We start from the raw sequence: 15,532 nt of genomic DNA, 5'->3' as shown, positions 1-15,532 counted from the left end.
CTTTGCTCTTCGTGGATTCCCACGGTGCACTTTACACGTCGCTTGTTTCGCGAACAACTCGGATGTATGTCACTTGTTATTCTTTTTCGCCGATAATTAGCGTAATCGGAGATACACTGATGATTTTTTTTTTTCCGCTGAAAGGTTCAGGGACGATCAGGATTATGGAGGGTACAGATTTCGAAAGATATTTAATAACCGTAAATTTTTATTCGCGAGTTAAAATAAATCGAAGGTATATTTTTTCCTCAAGACAAGGCTCCGACGTGAAACTGTGACCTTTGACCAGCTACGTGTTATATTTCCAAAAACGGAGGATCGATCTTGTCCTAATTTCTTGGCCGTAGCGATTACGCCGAAAGAGAGAAGATAACGCGGAAAAATTGTCGAATGGGAAAAGAAGAAAAGAGGAAAAGAGACGAACTCGATAACGAATGTTACCGTTTATACTCGATAGTGCGAGACACAATCTTCCTCGCAAGTATATATACAGCGTTAACAACTCTGATAACGGTTGTTTTCGTCAGTCGGAGCTTTCGGCGTTTACGTTCGCGGTGAGTGATGATAAAAGTTGGAAAACGGGCAGAGGCTGACATCCGACCCGATTCGAAGGAGAGACGAGCGTTTTACTTAGCCAAATACGCAAGCTCTCAAGGTCTTTTTTAATTAAATTCAAATCCTCTCGCTTGATCAAAAGCTCGGAACTTCTTGCCGAGGAGGCTTGGCGGCGGTGCCTTCGTGGTTCTTCGGCGTACCTGCGGTTGCAACTTCTTAGAAATAACGCGATATTTCTCTCACGATCTTCCTCCTCGCCTATCAGGTTAATAACACAAAATTACTCGTGCATACAACTGTATCTACCAATCTACGGAGCGGAGTGTAGATCAAAGAAATACGACTGGAAGCAGATTCTGAACTACGAACTAGACGGCGATACTCGACAGCGGTAAACTCGACCACCTACGTAAGAACGTACCTACAGTGGATTCAGCGTAACGCGCTTTCGCCGTGCGCAGCTCGACTATCCGGTAAATAACACAACGTTGTACACACGCACCGGGAGGTATACTTCAAAGGAAGCCCGACGTCTCGGGACAACGAAGCAGCCACCCGAAGATACTGCACACTGCAGGCGAACTTGACGGCTGAAGTAATATTGCGCGGTGTGCACGATGGAGATGGAATTGTTGAAGAAACAGAATATATTTCATTGGCATCCATTCGCTTCAATCTAGTATCCCTTGTTCCAAAGACGATGAATTTGATTCAACAATTTCGATTTAGGTAGTCTGTCAAAATGATTTAGTCGAGCGAATTCCTTGATTCGACGAAAGCCTTTCTTGTCGCGATCCAGTGAAGTATTGATTCGAGTGAACCTTTCAACCGTTGAAGTCTTGATTCAACGAAACATGAATTAAAACAAGCTCAATTCGTTTTGCTAGAACATTTCACATTCTTAAAACAAAACGACAGAGGTGCGTTCAATCAAATTTTTAGTCATCTCAATCACACATTTTCTTGATAAGAGATTCACATTTATACCAAGGAATTCACGCTGTGTTATCTTGAATAAATTGATAGTCAGCATGATCGAAGTCTTGATTCGATGCTACGTCAAGTTGTCACAAGTATTTCGACAGACAAAAGTGTTTTGTTGAATCAAGCACGTATCGTGTTCGTCGAATTTGACAACAGCATTCAGTTGAGTCAAACGAATATCACTTGACTCAAACAATCCTTTCCCTCCGTGTAGGCAACGGCATGTGGCCCACAAGGCCGCATCCTAGGCTGGGTTCACGTATACCTATACGGTAGATATCGTGTACATGCAGGCCAAGAATGGAACGACGATGTTACATTCAGCGATCCGGGCGATCTGGGGAGCTTAAGCCCGTGGCAAAAAAAAAAACGGCAGAAAAGGTACAACAAACGGTGCGCGAAAGCGTTGATCACAATTTTCTCTCGAACATGTCTACCAGGAGGAATCCGATTCCCACTGAAAGTGCTGAAAAGTGTTTCGACGTGTCGCATGTCGGGTGGATATAATCGACTGGCTAAGCTTCCGCGGGACGAACGCAGCTGTCCGAAATCGGAACAAGCAAGAAGATTTACTGAAAGCTCAAAGGATCATGATCGGAAAGCCACGTTTCGTCCTCTTTATTTTTGGTGAAAATTTTATCCGGTACGGTGCGAGAGGAGTGGCAGGAGTCGAAACACCTTCCTCAGGATCTGCGTCGCGACCGCGGAAGGGAGAGCAGATGACATTCATTTTCCCCTCCATTGAACGCGGATGGCTGATGGGTGCTCGGCGAGAAGCGGAAGAGGGCGACAAGCGTCTTCTCTCCGCACCGGTGAACGACCTCCACGGTATGAGGTCTCGGGGTCCTTTTGACTCCAACTCACACCCTGAGGCTGGTCCTCGTGTCGCGATGATCTCGCGGTGAAATTTCATCCTTGCATCGGGTACGTGACTCGGGAGAAAACACTCGTGTGGACCTGATGAATATCGAAGGGAAAAGAAAGGCAAGCGAGAGGGGAGGGAGGAGAAGGAGGAGGAGGAGGAGGAGGAGGAGCTTGACACCTGACACCTGTCGGTCCCACTCGCGGAACTTGCGTGTGAGGATCCGGTCGGTGAACGAAGTTTTCTTCGAAATTCTCGTGTAGCGGAGACGCCATCGATCAGAGGACAAATCTCGGGGGGAAGAGGGACTCGTGAGAAATCAGGGAGGCGTGCGTAATCATAGGGTGAAATATTAAACACGGACGGTGAACTTTTATTAAAAATCCCTTGCAGCTACACGAAGGAGGAAAGAAGAAAGAGGCGGGAGAGAGATAGAGAGGAAAGAGAAAATGACGGATATGTCTCTTTCGCGAGCGTCTCGCGAGACGAGAGAGAGAGAGAAAGCGAAAGCCGTCGGAGGGGGAGGGGGGGGGGGGGGGGGTGGAAAAGAAACGAAACCGTCGACGAGAACTAAAAAGCAAAGAATCCTGGAGACAGAAGTTCGATTAATCCACTTTCTCTCTCTCTTTCTCTCTCTCGCTCTTTACTTCCAAGCTTCCCCGAAGCCCTGGCTAACTAACTCGAATTGCTACATAGGATAATTTCAGAATCGGAGTGCTATGACGGAAGAACCGCCGTCGATGCTGTTCATTTTGGCAAAATTTCAGGTACAGACACTCGTCACGAAGGACGATAGGCAGAGTGTTACAAGCGGTTTTCCGCCCATCCACTTCGTTGATTAAACAATAACCCGCGGTGGTTGGAAAAGATCGAAGGAATTGGTACAAAGGTTCGAAAACACGAGAAGGAAGAATTGGCGACAGCTCGTTGGACTTTGTCCCCCTACATCCGAGTTGGCAGTTAAATTCGGATGAGGGGAGAGCCTCGCCCCACCATTAAAATGATAAAACAATGTTTGCGGTGGTAAGTGGCACTAAAGCTGCCGCTTGCCTAACCCCCAAACCGCAGGACGTCGCGCCGCCTTCCACGGAAGGAAGGAAGGGGCGGTTCAACGCTGAGAAGACCGTCTTGCTTGTAACCTCTTGGCTTAGACTCTTAGGCGCTCGGCACTCGTTCGACGCTGTACTTGGAAACTCCATTTGTCCTAACGGAGCTGGGAGGCGATTCTGAAGAGACGACGTGACCATGCCGCCGAGCTGTAATCAAGAAACCGTTGACAGCTGAGGGTGGATCGCAGATCGAGGACGTCGACGAGATGCGCGCCGGTCCACCCTTCCAGTCTCGACTGGGAAAAGTTCAACGTCGGAAGTCCTAACGTGCAGCTCTCTTTGTCCCGTTTCCTCTCATTCTACGCTCCTCAAGTCCCTCTTTCACCTCGAGGAGGGAGCCGTTCGAGGGGTCGCACGCCCTTCTATATAACAACGTTTGTAAAACGGGAATCCCACGGGACCGCGGCCGCGGCGGAAGTGGAGGTGGAGGTGGAGGCTCGAAAGACTCCCGGGGAATCACCTCTCAAAGGAAATGGAAATGGAAATACTTAAGACTTCCTCCTCCTCCTGCTCCTCCTCCTCCTCCTCCTCCTCCTCCTCCTCCTCCTCCTCCTCCTCCTCCTCCTCTTTACTTCACTCTTCTTTCAGATCCTCGACAAGGTCTCATCGAAACGACGCAAAGTCTTGTACTCGGATTGTCGGAAGGCCCGTCGTGTTTCCTCCGTGGTTTTAGCAGCGTCAAAAATCGGGGTGTTTGCGGCTTTGCCGGGGTCACCGTTGCCGCAGCTTTGGCAAACACTCTTTCTCCTCGAGTTACTCCAGAAAGACAGACGGACTCGAGTTACACGCGATTCTCCGGACAAACGTCGCAATATTTTCGAGCCTCAAGGGTGGACCGAGCTTTTACTCCCTTTCGGAGTTGGATTTCCCACCCCTCGCGATATTCTGTCCTCCGATCGAAACGACTGGATGCTACCACTCGGCCGGGGGTGGCGGAGATGCGGTGGTTGCTCGCTCAGGGTGGTTGTTTCGACCCCTCGCTAGTAGCTTACGAAGAGAGGAGAAGAGAGGGATGTGCGTCTGCCGTGCACGCCGCCGCCGACTAACATCTTAATAATACAACCCGCTACAAACACCCTCTACTTCATTACCCATTCCTGTCTACGCGAAAGCGAATTCAAGGGTTAACGAACCTCCCGCCGTTGGTAGCGTCTTCCATACTTCTACTCACTCTCAAACAACTTTGATAGAGAGATTTTACATTTTCAACACAATATGTACACAGGCGTATTATGCGAGCATGACCGCAGCTGGTTTTTTTTTTTATAATTTGAAATCGCGTATGCCAAATGACGCTTCGCGATCAGGGATATGACGATGCTTGTATAAGTATGTCAAGTTGGCAAACTTGATCAGGTATATCTTACACGCTGATCAGCTTAAGTTACCTCCAGAGTTAATACCGCGCCTCTCCACACCTGCTTGGTTTCATCATCTTTCCTGTATCGCGTATTTTCTTTATCTTCCTTCTGTCGCCTCGTGCTCATAGGTACCAGAAACTTCATTAACTCACTGATCCGTACCAATCACTATATCCCATACGCTGAACTGCAGATTGCTTTCAACTTTTTCTTCTTCCTCATCTGTGGGAAAGTGTACGGGAGAAAACGAAGAAGAAGAAGAAAGCTGGAAGAATATTTTTTTCATAGAAAGAAACTCTTTTACTTGTTGCAAAATAAAATCCAACTCGAAAATTGGAGGGTGGGAGGGGGGATAGACAAAAAAACTTAATAAAAACTGTTAACAAAAATTATTCAACCCTCGAACATCTTGCCCTTGGGCTTTTTTCGTTCTCTCGTCCTACCGGGATGAGTGGGGCAAATTAAAAATAATACCAGCAGTAAAACGTCTCCTCGCCGTCGTCGTCGTCGTCGTCATTTTCTCTCAGCACCCCGCGGAAATTAATAAAAATAAAAATTATCACAAGTTCTTACAGAAAATACACGTAACGAGGAGAAAGAAAAGGAGAGCGGCCGGCTTTTGCCTCAACGTTACATATAAATATATACATATATATATATATATATATATATATATATACATCTACATTTTTATAATGCGATCATTATACATTTCGCTCTCCTTTGATGCTGACTACTTGGCGGTCGACTGGTACAAGGGTTTACCGCCGTCGACTTTTATGAACCAAACGATTACACTCATTTAATACATACCCCCAAGTATACATTTCTCTGTGTATTATATATCTACATAATTATGTTATATATATATATATGTATATATATCGTATGTGTGCGTGTGTATGTGTTCGTAGTCTTGTGTACCGTCATGTGTATTGTGGGTGCACTAAGCCGTCGAGACGGTAGCGCGGCCGCAGCTGGAGAGTGTTGAGGGTAATAAAGCTGATCGCCGAGAAGACGAGGGCGAGGAAACTGAGGGTCTAAGTATGTGTTTAGCGGTATAGCGGTCCCGAGGGAGATCCGGGGTGTGTACTGGAGAAGAGAGAGAGAGAGAGAGAGTCAAGGGTGACCGCAAAATCAGTTTCCCTTCCTCTCTCCCTTGCAGGATGGTCGTTTGTATTTTTTCCCTCTGCTTATTCTCTTCGAGAAAAATCTCCGGCATCAGCCTTTATGCAGCAGCGAGCGCGGTCCACCGCGTAAAAACATAACGTAGAAAAGGCACAGTATGGACATACGTACATGTATATTTATACGTACGGACTAACGTATTATAACAAGAGTCTAAGTAAGAGCTCGAGTTTTCGCGTGCAAGCCTCGATGCATCGCACGCTTTCTCTGCACCCCCTCGTCTTTTTAATGAGACCCTTCACCACTTTTATTCCCGTCAAACAGCACAACCCCGTGCCATAGATGGTGCTCCAATGGCTCCGTCTATTCTTTCAGCGTGGCTTACGCTGTGCAACATAACTTTCCGGCGGCCGAACGACGTTCAAACCCTCTTAAGGTTGTTCATTTACTTGAATCAGTACTTTTCTCATTAATTCCATGCGCGATTATCGCATACTGGATATATTTGTGAAATTTATCCGCTCGTGAGCTAAGAGAATTTCCGTTAAATCTCCCGATAAAAAAAATAATCTTAAAATTATAAACAATAGTTTAGGTATGAAATTTTTATTTCAAAGTGTTTTGAAATTGAGAAAAATTGATCGGTATTCGATCGATTTCATTCTACCTTGGCTCATTTTTATTCAGTCAACTGTTTTACACAACTTCAATGGGACGCAGTTTTCTTTTTTCACAAAGTTTTATTGTTCAATATTCAATTTTCCAAGAATACGCGAACATCTGTTTGGATCAACAAATAGCAGCATTAAACTGAGTGTTGAAAAAAGATTGATCGTCTCGGTGAAATTGTATAAAACAGTGTGACTAAACATAACAATCAAAGGAAGAATGGAATCGATCGAATCCGATGGATTTTTCTTAACTTTGAAACACTTTGAAATGAAAAATTCATATCCAAGCTATTGCTTATAATTTGAATATTTTTTTTCGAGTGATTCAAAGGAAGTTCTCTCACCTCACGGGTGGACAAATATTATTGATATCCGATGTGCGGTTATCCTTGCTCACTTAGTTTCTCACTTTTCTTGCTACCGCCAGTCGAGACAGGCGCTTCTTTTTTACCCCGAGATTAATCGGGGCAATCGTACTTATTGTACGTGCAACGACTTCCGTAACTAGTTGATTTCGTCTTTTTTTAGTCAAGTTTTTTCCGAACCTTACAAAGAATTTTTCCCTCTTCTTTTCAACCTACCTTGTAAGAGCCTAAATTCTTCACGCTGCAGGCCAGCTTCACGTTTCTACCAGCCGGCACTGTTATGTTCTCGATCGAATCTGTGAATTCTGGATCGGAAGTCGGTGCTGGAACATAAAAGAAAATTGGCGATTTTAGTTCGGTGAATGCACGTATTAATATCGAGAATAATCGTTATCCTTCGTCCTGTGTATCACCGATCTGTTTCATTTCATTTTTCTATGCCCTCCAGATTTTTCTCCCTTCTGTTTCATTTCACCCGTATTACCGCGTAACGTGGAAATATGTAGCCATTTTTCCAACACGTGTAACGCGAATTGTGGGTAAATTTTGAATCGGAACACATATGCCTGACTTATGGACAGGCATAAGTTAGACTGACAGGCTGGTTATTGAGGGCGAATAGCAATTCCTCAAATCTCACTTGATGTTTTATTTTCCGATGGATTTACGCTGACAGACAGTCGCGTACGTTTGACGTGTTGTGATTTTTTTCCCCTCTCTCCGACGTTTCTTCTGTGCTGCTGAGATTTTTTGATTTTGTTGTTGTTGTTTTTTTTTTTTTTTTTTTTTTTAATAATTCTTTCTTTAATTTGGTTGTAAATATTCTACAACGTTAGCCAAGTTATTCCTTTCGTCTGCTGACTTTGTAAATTCAATATCAAACACCGTACTTTTACGTGTTTAAAATTGTTCAAGAAGACGAAGTTATTCGACGAGATAAATTTAGACGGTAAAATTCAACACCAGGGTTTTCTTATCAAAAAATTTAATTGCCTGTTTATTTATTTTCTCTTTAATCTCTTTATACCTATAATGTATACTGCATCTATACTTATATACAAGGTAAATTGGTCCTGAGCTTTGACGCAAGAACCTGGAATGCGAAAAAGAGAAATAAACGAGAAATAATGCGAGGATATAGAAACCCCGTGAAATCGTTGGATAATTTTAATATATCAAATAACTTGCCAAATTTTTTCCTCACTCTTTAGCGTCGTATTTTTATTTTTTTCTCTCTCTCTCTCTCTCTTACTCTCACTCTCTCTCTCTCTCTCTGTCTTTCTGTCTCTACCTTGCACTTTTTTTCCATCACTTTTCGTTATTATATATGAACTCACGTGGCTATTTTCAATTTTGGTACTTACGGCCTATCAGCCGCGTCCGAAGTTCAATTTTCCGGGTGATTGAATTTCACCGCGAATACCCCGGCGTGCAAATTTCGATTGCACACCATGTAGTAAGTAAAATATTAGTAGACATGTATGGAAAAAGGTTTTCAGTCCTAGGAAAAAAAACAATGGAGCTAAAATAGAATCCACAAAGCTGGTCAAATTCGGGACAGTGAAACTTGTATCAAAAATGTGGACATAATCGTTATAAAAAAAAAAATAAAAATCTAACGCCACTGTTATTGTTCCAATAATAAAGGTAATAAAAAGAAAGGTCATTAATTTTTCAAATTTAATCATCCTCTACATCCCAACTTCCTGAAGAATAACCGATACCACACTCTTCCGGAATCTCATTTCCGGACCGGAAGTCTGAGGGTGACATTCGGTGTAGGTACGTGCAAACATACGTGACACAAAGACGTATCAATTCGGGATCCGGCGAATCGCTGTAACGTATCGAACGAAATTAGTTTCGAAACTAACTAACCAAACATCAACCTCACCCCCCATCTCCGTGAGCAACGGTGAGACAGAAACGCACAAACTTGCCTCCGCCTCCACCTCCACCTCCACCCCCGCCTCCGCCTGCATGCCGCCTGTCCAAACCCTCTGTTTAGGGTAAACCGCAATCTTCGCTCTCAACAATACAGGGACAAATTTTCGCGGTTAGCTGGCGGAATTTCGATTACCGAGCAAACCGATCATCTATACCAGAGGTGAATTACCCGGCTGATTATTAACAAATTCCGAGCATATCGCCTGGCGTATAACAAAATATGTTCGTACCTCTGTAGATTTTGAAGGTCCAGGTATGAATTCTCCGCCAACGTTACGAGGAATTCATTCCAACGTAAAATCTTCTCCGCGTACGGTTTCTGAGATTTTACAATTTTACAACGATAACAAATCGATTCGGATTCCAACAAGGCAAGAAAAGACAGAAGAAAGTTGACTTCTTTTCGTGAATAAATCGATCGGTGATATAAATTTTGTAAAACACAGCAGCTTGCACCGGTCCAGGAATCGGGGCGTCACGGGTCCTCTTCAAAGGACGAGTTAAACCCCCCCAGGAAGAGGATCCTTAAACCACTACACTATGCACAACGAACGCGGGAGCTGCGAGGCATGAAGTTTAAAGTTACGTCCGGTTTAGCGTCGTGTTGCCGCTGCAGTCTCCGGAAACAGGACGTGGAATTATCTAAGTGTGCTTGCTCTTTGGCTGCAGTCACTGCTGCAAAAGCTCGTCGACGCGACGCGACGCGACGCGAGGATCGGAGGACGAGGGGATGCGCCGCAGCTACTAGTCGATTCTCCTTGGCATTTCCGTTACGAAGTGACGGGGAGAGAGAGCGAGAGAGGAAAAGGAGTCTGACGTACATCCCCGAGGTTCGGCTGCTGTTACACCGGAGGAAGAAGATTTCTCTCGGAAAAGTTGACGGTTACTTGGGCGGGGTACAAAAATGCGAAAGATCGAAAAGTCGACGGGACGAATTCCCAAAACTCAAATTACCGTAGGTTAAAAACGTAGAAAAACGTCGTCTTGTACAAAAACGAAAATTGAGAACGCAAAAATGTATAAATTTTGTACTGACGTTTTTTTTTTTTTTATTTGAGAATGAGCCGGGTTGCGAAGGGCAAAATATTGAATCGAGATATACCGAAGAGTCGAAAAGTCGACTTTTCAAATATCAGGCTCGTGCCGTTTTCCAAAATTTACGAATCCGAATTTATCAATAACGACTGACCAAAGACTCGAAAGACCGAAATCTCAAAATTTATTAAAACACAGAATGGACCAAATACCGAAAGGTTGCAAGACATCAAAAACACGTTTATTCTTTCCAACGTGACCAGTTGCAGCTAATAGATGGAGTTGCGCTTTTGAAGTGACACGTGAATATGGAACGCGCTTTGATGTAGCGATGTCTTGAATAAATTGAACGTACGGGAGAAAAGATGCTCCGTTTAAATGTTATTAAAAATATGTCGCCTTTGCGTTCATTTTTTCTTCGACGACACGGACGATTGTGTCCGACACAATGAGATAATCTTGATAAAACTAGCGTCGAGTTGACGAATTTCACAAGTTCCGAATTCTCAGGAGATTCGGTATCTCGTCCTTTTGGGATTCTGGTCCTTCCGCATTTTTTTCCTCCTTCCGAACTTTGATTTTCGACAGATAATTTTTATCGTTTCTTGGCCGTTCGAAGCATCGGGCTCTCTCAATTTTTCAACTTCGTAACTTTCGTTTTTCTATACCTTCACATCCCGTGAAGGGATTTTTTTTTCATTCGGAATGCCGATTGTTCTGGAAATACTTTTTGGTTAGCGTTAAATAAACTTTGGAGAAAACAGTTATTCCACCCACCGATTTATCGAGAATCCGAATTTCTATACCCCGATCCTTCGTTATCTTAAAATTTCGCCTTTCCGGGTTTTTTCACCCCCACCCCTATCTTCTCGGTCTTCGTTTACCGTATCCTGATTCTCCTTTCTCTCGACGCAGACGGGCGTCTGCGGCAGCCACGAGGATATTAGAATCCACGCCGAGCCGCAGGGGGATGATCATTCGGGCCGAGTGGCTGTTGGAATTGACCGGCGCCAACGGACAATGGGAAACCGGGAGAAAAGCGACCGCTGTACAACTTCCCTTTTCGCTCCGTTTCGCTAATAATTGTCCAGCCGCGCTGCCGTGCCGGCCCGCACACTCGAAGCCTCCTTGTTCACCTTTCGCTCGTTTAATTAATATCCCCGACTCATCCACGCCCGCTCCCTTTACACCGAGATGCATCGACGTTTTTATCGTACCGCACCGAGTATGAAATATCGCTGTTACTGTTCACGGACAGGAGAGAAAAGGCGCGGCGTTACACTTATCAAGGACGTAGATTCGGAGAAAGATTCAATGAATCGAAACATTGACGAGTGCGTGCGAAATAGCGATTTTCAAGTGCAACCAAAGCTGTACTTGTCGTAGTTTTTGACAAGATAATAATTTTATTTAACACAATAATATATACAATGAAATGTTCGCTTATCAATAAATTCAATTCAATTTCTTTTTCAGACTTTCCTTGCTAACATTTAGCACTTTAATCTAGATCATTAGATAAATCGTTGCAGAATTTTATTCCGTAGTACGCGTAACTTCTTTGACAAATTGCGTTTTTTTTTTTTTTTTTTTTCTAAGACCTAATTTCAATTTCGAATTACGAATTTAACTCGATTAGCCTCAGTCGTACATCATTGCTCCAACTGTATATTCCGTTCATTCTTGACTGCCATAAGCCACACTGTTTTCCTCTCCTTTTTTCGTTGCCATTGTTTTTTCTCTCCTCAAAAATGAGTTATGTACAATAAACCCACGAGTATAAACCACAGCTAAGGGTAGTCCGCCGGACTGCATATGGGATGGGTTCCTTTATGTCACCGCACTTCATTTTCTCACCTTGAATATGCATTAAAATTCGGTATAGGGTATAATAAATACCCTGCGGGGCTCGCGTTATTACACCACGATGGCTTCTTTTGCCGACTCTACGGTATGAGACACTTTCGGAATTCTATGGAGAAACGAGATGAAGTGAATAAAAAAACGCAAAAAAAAAAAAAAAAATGAAGAATATGAAATACGATTAAACGATGCCGGACAGGGATGGCAATAATTTATACATATAAATAAGAAAAATAGAAAAAAATGGAAAAAAAAAATTTGACGATAGTTTCAACTTTTCTCCACGGATCGTGCAATACACACACACACACACACACATTTATATATATATACATATACGGACCCGTGGATGAAATTATTTGTTCGAATTAGCTTTTTTCCTACAGTATACGCATGGGATTATTATACTTATGTACCTACTTGGGAAAAATCCTTAATCTTGAAAATCGACCATCTCCTGTTACGTAGGCAAGCTCGAGTACCATCTCCTCTTCTTCGTTATGTCCTGGCATTACATGGAATGATGTATGTACCGTACACACAGACACACCCACACACACAGAGATGCATGAGCGAAAGGAAGGTTTTTTTCCTGCGGGATCGGGGGTGAAGATGGTAAAAATTGCTGACTAGGCTGACTGAGCCTCTCGGAAGGAGATTTATTATTTACGCTTAAGGGATGTTACCGGCCACCCCTGTACCAGAATTATAAAATCGAGCAGATTATACATGCGGCGATTCGCTTCTTCAGCGTCACATAGTGATAAAAATTTTCGAAGAATGTTCACGTGGACATATAAAGATAATAATAATCAATTTCATTTACCGCATTATCCGGTAGAATATGTCCCTAGAAGTCTATACACATATATATGTATATGCAATTTAGGGTGTTTCAGAAGAAGATAATTTGCAATTTGTTACCATGGCACTCGCTACAACGTTTATTTAGATTAAAAGAAAGCTTCTGTCAAAAGACGAGAGTTCTACGTTATGTGGAAGATTTTTCACTTTTAAAAATATTTTTGAAATCGCGACTCATCGTGAATACATTTTTTTTTTTCTATCGATTACATCAATCGTAATATCAATTTACGTCACGAAAAAAACCCACGCTCGTAATATCAAGTATCCAATAAAGTTTTAGTTTAGGAGAATAAGATTCCCGGTTGATATATCGTGTTGTGTTACAGATCGTGATCTTTGGGTTGATTATAAGTGTCAGGAAAGAAATAATAATTAAATTGCTACAACGTGTTTCTTCACAGATTAAGGGGGGGGTAAGGTTAATTCGGTGAAAAAAAAGCATGTTTTTAAGATTTTTTTTTGGCAATACAGATGGTGTTAGTTTATTCAGGCAATCCATACATGATAATGTAACATTTGAACAATATTTCCCTAAATTTTCATTGCAAAATATCAAAAATTGAGCGACTGACGATGAATCTCCGGAGGCGCCTCGAGAAAAAGTTGTTTTGCGGTGCCCATCATAACTCGCAACCAAATCATGTGAAACGAAAAAATCAAAATGCATTTGTTAAAGGAGATGTTTGTCGAGGTATTCACGGGAGGATTTTTTTTTTTTTCGATTTTTCGATTTTTCGTAGCACTTGGAAGCCAAAAACCAGATTTTCGCTAAAAAAAACGTCTAATTTGTTGTTGTAAAATTGATAATTATTGAAAAAAAAAAAAAAGCTCCCGACAATACCTGGTGAATAATGTGAAAAAACACTGTGCAAAATTTCAAAACGATTGGTCCAGTAGATTTTTAGTTATGGTGGGCACGGACTCCAAAAATGACAAGTCTCAGAAAAACGCTTTAGAGTTTTGCGTACTGAAAAATTCAACATAAAATTCGATAATTTTTCTATACTCCCACAGAGTCGTCGATGCCAGGTCCGTAGAGCAAAAGGCTTCCATCAAGATGGTCTAGAGCATCTTTTTGCATTTGTCTACGCAAAACTCTTTCTTCTTTACTGTCACGCGCTGCTTGCTCCTCTGCTCTACTAATTCGCAACTCGTCAGCTTGTCGTGCCCATTCGTGAGAACTTGGCCCTGTCGGGATGTGCATCTCTTGCATAAAGGCCAGCAAGGCAAAAGAACCTTCATTGAAAGTACATGCAGCTACATGAGCTGCAATTTCAACGATTGTAGCGGTGCCACTGACAGACTTTGGCTAATTTTTCGGGGCATTTTTCGATGTACGAACACGAACGATAACAAAGTAACACTTTCGATGTACGAATTGAAGGAAAACAGAGTCAAAATTTTAGCGTCACTTGTTACTGCTCAGCACGGCGTACAGTGTTTAACTGATGTATATACCATGCCTCGAATATTCTTGACTCTACCTGAACAGACCCGTTTGGTTTTAATTGGGCCGGGTGAGCGCGTCGCGTAACTGTCGGTCAGGTATAAAACCTCATCCCGGAGCAACGGACTCTTACTCATAACTTCCTCAATTTTGCTTCAATCGACTTGAAATTTTAACACAATATTCTTGACATATTGTGCAATCAATTAGAAAAATAAAAAAAAATTGAAAAAAAAAAAAATTTAATACCTTACCCCCCCCTTAAAAAAAGTGTGAAACGAGGTGAAAAATCAACTTGGCGCGATCTTCCACGTGACGGTGGAACGCTCTTATTTCGACAGAATCTTTCCTTTAATCTGAACAAACTTTTTACAGGGTACCACGGTGGAGAATCGTGAATCATTTTTTACAGAAACACCCTAATATATATATACGTATGTATAATATCGGGCGATATTGTATATGGGTAATCACGAAAATTGCCGGGCAGCTTTGCCCGCATCGAAGCAGAAAGATGAAAACAGATTTGTCAAGTTACGATCCCAGCCCTTACTTCGCCAGGTTCGCTCGCTCTTTCGACGTCAAACCGGAAACGGCTGCAGGATGAAGAAAGTTTTACGTCGTTGGTGTACACTTTTTGCTATTTCCCCGGTGTTTACCACGCTGCTAAAAGTATTGCTTTATCCGCCTCTTCCCCAAATATACTCCATATATACTCACTGTACACACACACACACACACGCCCGCACAGAAGCAGATATATAAAGCTAGCTTAGAGGGAAAAGGAGGGAGGCGGGCCGTTTCCTACACAATGTGGAAAAATGCCTGGTGTTGATCTGATCGCGGTGCTCGCGGTAACGAAAAAACGAAATCTTTTACCGTCTCGATATAAATCGAGGAACGTTCTTTATCTATTGAATCCGCGTGCGAAAACGTTTTACCCGAACGTAAGATTCCCTTTTCTCCTCCTGTCTCTTTCTTCCTCTCGATCTTCTATGCGGGCGCGTATAAAAAGACAAAAAAAAAAAAAAAAATCAATAAAAATCAAAGAAAATAATAACAATTTACGCCACGAAGGTTTCGTCAAAAATCTTATATTAACGAACAATAAATACAGCTTTTTCCCATCAACGAGACAAACGACACCCGTCGATCCGTCCGTCTATCCTCGGCCAATAAATCCCGGATAACTCTTATCGCCGTTCAACCCTTAGCCTTTCTCCTTCGTTTTTTGCCGCGCTCTGTCAACGCTTCCTTCCGCGTTTTTCGACCGGCGGAGAAAGAAGAATGAGGAAAAACTCATCGGCGATGCACAGGTACGGGCCACCCTTAGTTTTT

At 42.8% G+C, this 15,532-nt stretch overlaps 1 protein-coding gene and 1 long non-coding RNA gene across 8 annotated transcripts in view; one reads left to right on the top strand and one right to left on the bottom strand.

Annotated features, from left to right (window-relative positions):
- The window catches only part of LOC124295531, a 172,546-nt gene that overhangs the window by 93,278 nt on the left and 63,736 nt on the right, over positions 1–15,532 (top strand). The gene's annotated exons all lie outside the window — the stretch shown is intronic.
- LOC107222259 (neurotrimin-like) overlaps positions 1–15,532 on the bottom strand; it is a 122,744-nt gene that overhangs the window by 74,164 nt on the left and 33,048 nt on the right. For all 3 annotated transcript variants that reach the window (XM_046745931.1, XM_046745933.1, XM_015661538.2), the window contains exon 2: positions 7,252–7,358. In XM_046745931.1, coding sequence (XP_046601887.1) covers positions 7,252–7,358 — 107 coding nt within the window. The remainder of the gene's footprint in view (positions 1–7,251; positions 7,359–15,532) is intronic.

The sequence above is a fragment of the Neodiprion lecontei genome, chromosome 7 (assembly GCF_021901455.1).
Source record: "Neodiprion lecontei isolate iyNeoLeco1 chromosome 7, iyNeoLeco1.1, whole genome shotgun sequence".
Lineage (NCBI taxonomy): Eukaryota > Metazoa > Arthropoda > Insecta > Hymenoptera > Diprionidae > Neodiprion > Neodiprion lecontei.
The sequence above is the reverse complement of the archived record's forward strand: the minus strand, read 5'-3'. Positions and strand labels throughout refer to the sequence as shown.